Genomic DNA, 10,591 nt, shown 5'->3' with positions numbered 1-10,591 from the left:
CTAAAATAAGCACAGCATTTTACTTAAGGCATCTAGAACAGGTTTGGGGGGAAATGTTACTTATCCGATGAATGAATCAGCATTTCTAGCTTGAGCTTCGAAGTTGAAGAAAGTTTAATAACATTTTGCCATATTTGAAAACAATGAGTGTTGCACTTACCTTCAACGGGCTCGTAAAAACTTGAAAAACTGTCAGATTTCAACAGTAGTAAAAGTTGTGTTCAAACAAGAAATAGAAATCAAAGGCAGTTAAAACTTTGAACAGTACAGTATCCAATGGGTCTTTTTGCAATCTTTCTGCGAAGAACCGGATATATTGAATGTGGATGTGGAAATACCCCAGGTGTAGAATTCCCCCACCTTACCCTACAAGGAAACTGGTTTAAATCTATCAAATATTATTTCCTAACAAAATAAGTCTTAATATTTGTCTTAAACGTAGCTTCTGTATTGCATTTTTAAAAGGAAATTGGAGGAGAGTTCCAAATAGAAGGAGCAGCTTGAGAAAAAGACCTCTCTAAAAACTTTTTGGAGCCATTTTTGTGAACAATTAATCGGAGATGATCACTAGATCTAAAAGTTCTGTAAGGATAGTACAATGAAATAAGGTGGCATAAATATGAAGGAACAGTTTTGTTGATACATTTAAAACAAAGAACAGCAATTTTGTATTTGAGTCTTAATTCGTTGTGAAACTAACTTCCATTTCATATTTGTTAAAGTTATCAGTAAGGCGTTGTGGATCTGTACGTGATACGTGATATTGATACAGCCTCAGACTTGAAACAAAATCTAAATTTAGTTCTTTCCTTTGGACCAGCAATCAGGCATCTCGGTGGTTGGCCGTTAACCGAAAGGCATTTCGCACACATTTTCCTCATCTTATCAGAGATGCCTGTTGACGGGGGGATTATTCAGATCTAAAGCATCCCTTGATTTGTCTGAAAACTAATTGCGTGTGCTGTTTCTATTATCAGGAGATTTCTTAAAATTGTATTTTATTATACCTTTTCTTAAATTTAGAGCGCTTAGGTAGGACACGATGATTTTCGTGGATGAGAGCTCCAAAGAAAGGGAACGCAGATGGCAACATGAATTCAATATCTCCGATTGCGGTCCTTGTTTCATGAACACTATATGAGGTGAGGTCATTGCAGGGTTTGCAATAATATATAAACCTCGAGCGCCTGCGTTTTTGGAACACCGTCGAAATTTCAAATGCAGCATATTAAAAATCCGTTACTCTCGCTTATCTATTAAGCGTGGCATCTAGTCGTAGAAACTATGGCACTCATTGTATTTTCCCACATAGACTAAGTCTTTTGCTTACGTGTCAGTTTTTTCAGCCCAATGTGAATTCACGTCGCACCATATTCACCAATGGAGCAGTAACAACAGTTATACCTTTGAACTTGGTGCGATCAATTAAAATGACCCAATCTTGTCATTATTTTTTTTAAACCTCCTCTCCTACCTGGGAATTTTAGTCCTTCAAATGTCAATCGATTAATCGATCGATATTGGAAGGCATAGTTTTTTTGGGCAAAATTGTTTTTTATGTTTGTTTGTTTGTTTTTTTTTTTTTTTGTTTTTTTTTTTTTTTTGTTTTTTTTTTTTTTTCGGGAGGGAGGAGGGGTTCAAAGATCGGAATACTCTTTAGGTGGAAAAATGGTATGACACGATGTGAACTTAATTGCGAGTTTGATAACCCAAATTGTTTCAGTCACATTGTTGTAATGGTAATACTCTCAAACAAACGCAAAATTTTCTCCATTACTACAATGTTAAAATGAGCCCATAATTGCATTCGTTATCAGTCCTGCAAATATGTATACGTCGTTATGATACAATCTTCGCCTACAGCGAAATCAATCTACGCCTCTTCTAACACGATAATCACAAATTCCACATTAAATAAAAATCCTTACCTATTTACGTGGTGAAACGAAAACAAAAACGTCAAAACCAGTGACGTCACAATCATCACTAGTGCTATCTTGGCGTATTTCATTTTCTTGATACTCAGATCCACAGGCAGGAGAAGTGTCACTGGGGAGATTTCAATCATACAATCAATCAATCAATCAATTGATCAATCAATAATAATAATAATAATAATAATAATAATAATAATAATAATAATAATAATAATAATAATAATAATGATAATAACTACTACTACAACAACAACAATACCAGAAATAACCCGTAAAGTCAAATCGAACAATAAGTCTAGATATTTGTCTAAGGGACCATTTCTATTATGCGTAGAAAACGTCGACTTACTCTAACATAAAAACCCGTTCAGAGGCGGTGGATCACAAATATAAAAAGTCGATTAGTTACTGTACGGCACCGTTTAGTTATTCATTTTATTATATCATATTTGCATCGGTTAATGTTACTTAGACATAGAGACCTTTGATTGCTTTCACCATTGAACACGCATCGCTGATTTCTGGCTAGCAACCGAGATTGAACAAAAATGGATATAAAATGTTAAGGTTGTTCAGACAGTCTTTTCAATGATTTTATACTCGTTGGTCTTATTGAGCACTCCATTCACGTCGGAATGCATTTGACTTCTTTATAATAATAATACCAATGATAATAATAATAATAATAATAATAATAATAATAATAATAATAATAATAATTAATAAAATAGATAATAATAATAATTAATAATAATATAACTAATAAAATAATCATCATATATATCTCTCTTATTTTTACTGCATATCACACAAAACATCATTTATTTTTGTACATGACACAATGATTTGTAATTTTACAACTTAATACAATAAAAAAATATAATGGAAATATGATGTATTTATAAAAAATGGAGCAGTTCCACAACCAGAGCCGCGCTTTATATGAATAATTTCAACACTGTAAAATAGTTAAAACTGTCACTATAAATTGAAAATTGAAAATATTGCAAAACAAATAAATTAATAAATTAATCAACACTAATAGATGTTTTTAAATTCGTGAATGCCTCGAATAAAAACAATCGTGGCGGAGAGAAGATCAAAGCATCGCCGAGTCTATATAAACAACCCATCATCATTCAAAATGTCTTGAATGCCAGGTTTTTGCTCGATCAGTGTGTAACAAAACAGCTGATACAAGACCACATAATATTATTTGAAAACGAAATAGATAGCAGGGTCACCGAGACCATTCGCATTTCGGAGTCGTGTAAAAGTTTAACTTTCTTTATAAGCCAAATAAGCAGACCAAAAAGAAAAACAGAACATTTTTGTCCGATTGGAACTTGGACCTGACCTTTCGGGGGTCACATAGTGGTCAAACAAGGTGAAATTATGATTAAATTCAGAACTCCTATAATATCAACAATTTGATAACTTGCAAATAATAAAAAAAAAAAAAAACTTTAATAGGATCCAAATATATCACTTAAGAAAAAATAATTTAATTCATAACTCATTTCAAGGAATTATCGCCCTTTATTTAAATCTTTTTTCTAAAAAGAGCACGATTTTCCGGAATATCACTTAAAACTTTCAAAAAAAAGTATGAGCAACTGAAAATAATCAGAAATATAATTTTTGTTAATTGCCGTTCTCTGGAAAAACACTTATTTAAAAAATTGGCCAGAAAACTCGTCCTTCCAAATTCGATCGATTTAAATGACCCTCTTCTTGGCAAAAATTCTCAAACCTGGGGTTTGAGGGGTTTTCTTTTTATCAGTTTTTAAAACATTAATTTAGAAATCTTAACAGGCAGCTACGCCTCTGGCTTTCAACTAATAAAGTGTAACAATTGTTTATGTCAAGTGTGTACAAAGTGTACAATTTGCTATGCCATTTTGAACCCAGGATGGCAATGTTAGTGAGTGAATCTCGTGAAAAGTAAACCCCTGGTCAAGCCTGTGGTGAGTTAGGTGATCGTAATCACAACATTATTCACTGTGTATAATACGGTTATTGTAAACCATCCATTTGTTCGTCATCCCAAACCCTTTGTTTTTTATTTACCGTACAGAAGAAAAATCCCCAATTATGGTACTAGACGTGGTTGGTACCACAAACACGAGTACTCACGCCATACCTGTGTTATCTATGCGCCGTACTACTTAGGACATGACTGATACGAAACTCGTCGACCGGAACAATCGCAAATCGCTCCAATTTGGAGCAGGAACAGGTTACGGACCAGGAACAACGCCACCAGGAACACAATCGGACCAGGAACATGAAAGTGTTCCGAATGCCCGCCGCTAATTAAAATCAATTATTATCATTGTTGTTATTTCTACTATCAATATTACTTCTTCATTTATTTATGTAACTAAGTTTTTTATTATTTATTTATTCATTCATTCATATATTATTAATTTTCTTATTTATTTATTTAATAATCAAGGCCGACGTGCACTTATTTCCATGTCTGATAACCCAATTCCTTATGGGCTCATTTTGTAATGGAAATCTTAAAAAAAAAAAAATGACGCAAAATATAATCCATTACAACAATGTTGAGCTAGGTCCATAAGGTCCAGACCTGCATATATGTACACGTCGATTTAGGTACAACTTACCGGAGACACAGGTTGCAAATACACTCAAAAGCACTCTCTAATCGAATTATATAGTCCTCAATGCTGTATGACTTGTCGCTGACTGGAAGACTATTCAATTTGATGACAGAACTATTTTAATGTCGACATGATATAGGAGGCCATGGCTAGAACTCAGGTGGTCGCTGGTTCGCATTAGTAAATGTGTATGTGTGTGTGTGTGTATGTGTGTGTGTGTGTGTGTTTGTGATTTATTGATTTTGACACCGCTAGCGACCCTTCTCCTTCTGTCACAAAAAAAAGATCCCCTCTCTCTCTCTCTCTCTCTCTCTCTCTCTCTCTCTCTCTCTCTCTCTCTCTCTCTCTCTCTCACACACACACACACACACTCACTCTCTCTCTCTCACACACACTCTCTCTCTTTCTCTCTCTCACTCTGTGTGTGTGTCTGTCTGTTTCTCTCTCTCTCTCTCTGTCTCTCTCTTTGTGTGTGTGTGTGTGTGTGTGTGTCTATCTATCTATCTATCTATCTATCTATAGATACAACTCTACAAGGACTAATTACTAATAATGACGAAATAAATTATAAGAAAGAAAGAAAGAAATTTGTTTCCTGGTGCGACAATAACCACCTTGAATTGAATGTTAGTAAGACCAAAGAATTAATCATAGACTTTAGAAAAGATAAGAATACAAAAGACCCTATTACTATTAAAAATGAAAAAGTAGAACAGGTAGTAGAATACAAATATCTAGGAGTTACCATGGACAACAAATTACGGTGGGACGTACATTCCAGTTATATCAATAGTAGAATTAATCAAAGAATGTACTTTTTACGGAAATTGTCCCAACTTAACATTGACAAGACACTTTGTACGCTATTTTATAGATCTGTAATAGAAAGTGTTTTGGCTTTTTGTATTACTGCCTGGGGGGGGGGGGGGGGGGGGAATTGTCTTAGCTCAGCAAAAGCTAACTTTGACAGGATTATTAAAAGAGCTAATAAATTTACTACAGGATCCATGTCTTTTAATGATTTATATTCAGAACACTGCTTAAGAAAAATTAGTAATATTTTAGGTAATCCAACTCACCCTTTAAATCTTCAGATCACTAAGTCGAACAGAAATGACCGATTGTTGTCTATGCGAACAAAAAGTGAAAGACACCTCCGATCCTTTTTACCTTACAGTTGCAGAATTTTTAATAAGGAAAATAATTTATAAATTTGGGTCTACGTCTGTTTTAACTTTGAAACTTGTTCTTTAACATTACTCCTTACCCACAATTTTTTAAACATCAATTTATAAAATCGCTTACTACAACTTTTCTATTGACCTTTTTATTCTACATTACGTGCCATGTAATTTATACTATGTAATTTTTCTCAGTCAATTTACAATAGTATTACACTGTAACTAATTCTTAGCTTTGTACTGATCTTTTTTTTCTTATATGCCTTTTCTAGATATCTATATCTTTACACTTTTAAATCTGTATGTCCCTTAATTTACACTATGTAATTATTCTTACAGCCTACAATATTATTATACTATATATACCTATTACCAAATTTTACTTTACCACATTATATTTACGTATATTATGTTTATGTATGTATCATTGTCGGCATTTTATACGTCTGTACAAAAATTTCCTTTTGGATGAATAAAGTACATTATTATTATTATATTATCTATCTATCTATCTATCTATCTATCTATCTATCTATCTATCTATCTATCTATCTATCTATCTATCTATCTATCTATCTATCTATCTATCTATCTATCTATCTGTATACCTATCCAGCTATCTATCTTTCTACCTATCTATCTATCTATCTATCTATCTATCTATCTATCTATCTATCTATCTATCTATCTATCTATCTATCTATCTATCTATCTATCTATCTATCTCCCTATCTATCCCACTTCCACTCCTTCGGTCTTATTTCTTTCGTACCTTTATTTTTTACCTCTCTTTTTATCTCTTTATACTCCAGTAGGTTTAGGGTTTGACGCGAAAGAAATTGGTACCAGGCTAGATTTTAATATGATGAAACTTGACCGTGTTCTAAGCCTCTCGTGAAAAATCCACCCGCCTAATCTGTCGGTTTTAAAGTTAACATCTGAATGATAATATTTTCCTCTTTGTCTTTGTTAAAGGGAAATAATCATTTTAAAATATATGCTTTTGACATTTGGGAACCGTTATATAGGGCGGGTGGTGTTACTGGTTTTATGACATTAAAATATAAAGACATTTCAAATCACAATCGGACTAATGATATTATAAAAGGTCCCCACAAAAGTATAGCTTTAAATTATTTAACAAGTCTGCTGATTTAATTAAATTATATCTTTAATTTAAAAAATAAAGTAAATGTCAAAAATAAGATGAAGAGGTTTTGACAATCAAAACGTACCTATTCAGTAACACTTAAGGACGATACAATACACACAGACAAATCTTGTCTTGTTGTCTTAGGTTTGCTCTACTGTAATCTTGTAACAGCGTTGCTCTGACTTTTCGTCAGATGTGTAGCCTAGTGTGGATACTTCTTCACTCTGTACCGAACACGGCCCAACAATAAATATTGAGAACAACCTTGCTTCTCAAATTTTAATTTTACGTCCAAGACTTAGCACTATCCTTTTGGACATGGATAGATTTGACCGAACAAGTTCTTAACAGGCACCTTTATATATTATCACACGCTTTTATGGAGATGTGATATTTTAATTCGTCACCGAACCGACCAGCTTTTAATATTTTTTTTAAAATAGCCATTGGCCACACAGATAATAATATTTCTACTATTAATTTAAAATTACCATTTATATCTTTTTTAAAATTTCTCCTTGTCCGATAGAATTTTTGTGAGTATCAAAACCGACGAATTGTCTAAGAAGATCAGAGATTTAGTATTATTTGCCCAAGTAAGGTTCCATTTGGTCACTTTTCACATCGATCACTGGTCTCGAGCACGGCTGTGCTTCAAGGCCTCATGACTCCCGCCCCCCCCCCTCCCGCCCCGGAAGTAAAAAATATAATTATGAGGAATTTGAAATTCACATTGCTGAAATCAGCTTGAATAATGAGGAACATTGGTCTTTATTTCAGAAAAATCGCTTGAAAACCAACCGTTTTACGAATTAATTTGATTTTTAAAATTGCATTTGTTTATTTTAGCTTTTTTTTAGCAACTTATTTATTTATCGGCCGATTTTCTTGATGTTTTGTATCATTTTTCACATATCAATGAGACAAACACAGTGATGACTCGTTTGATTTAAAAGAGTTTTACCCTCTAGTGTTCAAATTATTTTTGGAGCAAATATAATATGGCCATGTCAATCATGTTCGTGTCGCCAGGGTCGTCGGCACGGTCGAGAAATAATCGAACGTCCCAACACATCGTCAACTGTAAAATGCGATACTAGGGTAGCGACCAGACGCACATATTGTCACTCAATATCGAGAGGCAGAGTATGGCCAAAAATGAGCTTTTGTCAAAGCTACTGGCCGTCTAGAGCATTGATATCCTCCTATTACAGGCGATCCATCTTTATTCGGGCGCGCAATCTTCTCGATTCCAGATTCCAGGCTATATGGTGGTCCAGCGAGAGGACATTTCGAGGCTCAAAGGAGGGGTTAGCGTTTACGCTATAGAGCCTTCGAAGGTAAGAGTCATTGAGAACGCAATGGACAGCAACGTGGTGAATAGGATTTCCATGGAGATAGGTGGACTGTATTTGCACAACAACTACAAACCACCTAGAGCGACTTGGACCGGTGGTTAGCCATCCTTCCATCTGTCTGTGAGACTTTAATAGCCACCACCGCAAATGGGGCGAACCGCCGCAGATGAAGCGGACATTCCTAGGCGACTTCCCGCATGGCCAGCACAGGCCAGTTCTTGTCACAGCAGGGGTGACAATTCCGAGGGTGCAGTCTCTCCCACTCTGCAGATGGAACTACAGGAAGGCAAACTGGGAGGAATTCAGTTCCTATATCGAGCAGGTTTGCCCTGCTATTCCTCCCAAGTCCGGGAACATAACACGCTTTAACAGGCTACTGGATAAGAGCGCTCACCGCTCCATTCCTGCTGGACGGAAGAGTCAGAAAAGCTGTACAAGGAGTACCAGCAGGCCCAGGCCCAGGCCCAGGACGTAGCCGATAGACTACTTCAGTATCTAGCAGAAGGAAGGAAGCAGCGGTGGCAGGAGACCATGGGAAGTCTCGACTTTACACACTCTAGCCGCCACGCTTGGAGACTGATAAAGACATTGGATCCAGACCGGAATTTCGCGAATGCTGCACCATAATGTGAGGGAGTCACAATTGCCAGGAACATAAAGATACATAGCAAACAAGTCCCTATTCATGCTTTTGAGCGCGGTGTCTGCATGGCGTACCGTACGATTTTGGACTCACTAGCTGCGGAGGAGTCGGACTGGACATCCCCGTTCAGTTCCCGAGAAGTGGATGTAGCCATTAGCGATGTCAAAAAACGGCAAGGCAGCAGGGACAGACGGTATATATCCCGATATGGTGACGCTACTGGGCCCCAGGGCATGGGCCTGGCTGACATAGGCAATGTCTGACGTCCTCGCAAAAAGAAAGCTCCCACAAGTGCGGAAGCCCGCAAAGATAGTTACCATCCTGAAGCCAGGGAAACCGGCGAAAGAGGTCGATAGTTACAGACCCATATCACTTCTGAGCTGATTGCAAAAACTCTTGGAGCGAGTTCTATTAAACCGATGGGGGCCTGTCTTAGGCGCTGCCCTGCCAGCCGAGCAAGTGGGCTTCAGGGAAGGTAGGTGCACCACGGAGCAGGTCGTTGCCCTTATAGAGAATATTGAAGCAGGTCGAAAGGAAACAGCAAACTGGTGCTATTTTTATAGACATACCAGCGGTGCGAAGGATTAATGCTCAAACTTGCAAAGATCATAAGGTGCGAAAAGACCTTGAAATTGTACTCTTCAATCTTAGGGGAAATGTGCCGACTCCCAAGTACCGTGGGCTGGACCGCAGCCTTACCTACCGGGTCCATCTCGGAGATGTTACCCGGAAGTTAGAGAAACGCAAAAGTCTTCTGAAGAAGTTGGCGGGAATAACTTGGGGTGCTAATCAAGCGCTTCTGGGGACTTCCGCTCTAGCACTATGCTATTCTACCGAAGAGTACTGCAGAATTCATGTCAATGCCGTCTTTGTATTATTCAGTTCCAACCACCTATGAGCTTAAACGATGACACTGGTACTCTTATCTTTTCTGAATCTGTTCTCTGTCGGAGACAGATATTCTTCCACCCTTGATCTTATTCTGTTGAGTATTATTACGCTGAGAAGTTTCCATAGTGTTGAAAGAAGAACATTTGTTCTTAGAATTTCTAATGGTCCTTTTTTCTTGTTTGGTTTATTCAACAGAATTAGTTTACTGGAGCCGAGATCAATATGTGTTTTATGTTTGAACATTCCATTAAATATATTAACATATTAAACATATTAGCAATGGCGACTTGATGTGGTTCAGTTAGACATTTTTGCTCCTTTGCTTTGATTATGTCCGGGCCTTTAGTCCGTTGGCTTAGCGGCCCAATCCGTGCGTTTTGTGCACTTTTTGTAACCAGCAAAGTACACAAATTGGTGCAGAAAATTATGAAAATTCGAAAAATAGGTGGCTCCAAATACAATTTCTTATTGAAAAATGTGTCTTAATCTAGTCTATCTAGTGAAAACGCGCACTTTATGACGTTTTGGGGCTAGATAGATGACAAAAGTGCTAAAAAAAACAACATTCTCACCCATTAAGAACATCTTGATTAGTTTTTGGTCGTGGATATATCTATATTTGTTTTAATGTTTTCCATTATTTACCAAATATTTAGCTTTTAATTGTTTTTAAATAGATTTTTCGTCTTCTGGCCGCAGAAAAAAACCCAATAAAAATTGTAATTTTTCTGCCCAGGCAACAAAAATACAAGTCAGAAGGACGACCTATCCTTTACTAAATATGTACAACGATGTCTG

At 36.4% G+C, this 10,591-nt stretch overlaps 1 protein-coding gene across 1 annotated transcript in view; it reads right to left on the bottom strand.

Moving 5' to 3' along the window:
• Positions 1-4,725, bottom strand: part of LOC144972019 (NXPE family member 4-like) — a 28,768-nt gene extending 24,043 nt beyond the window's left edge. Inside the window, exons 1-2 of the mRNA XM_078913106.1 lie at positions 4,571-4,725; positions 1,929-2,049 (exon numbers count right to left, since the gene is read on the bottom strand). Coding sequence (XP_078769232.1) covers positions 1,929-2,011 — 83 coding nt within the window. The 5' untranslated portion in view covers positions 2,012-2,049; positions 4,571-4,725. The remainder of the gene's footprint in view (positions 1-1,928; positions 2,050-4,570) is intronic.
• Between the last annotated feature and the right edge of the window lie 5,866 nt (positions 4,726-10,591).

This window comes from Berghia stephanieae, chromosome 4 (genome assembly GCF_034508935.2).
Source record: "Berghia stephanieae isolate SIO BIC M18660-M18661 chromosome 4, UCSD_Bste_1.3, whole genome shotgun sequence".
Classification (NCBI taxonomy): Eukaryota; Metazoa; Mollusca; class Gastropoda; order Nudibranchia; family Aeolidiidae; genus Berghia; species Berghia stephanieae.
The sequence above is the reverse complement of the archived record's forward strand: the minus strand, read 5'-3'. Positions and strand labels throughout refer to the sequence as shown.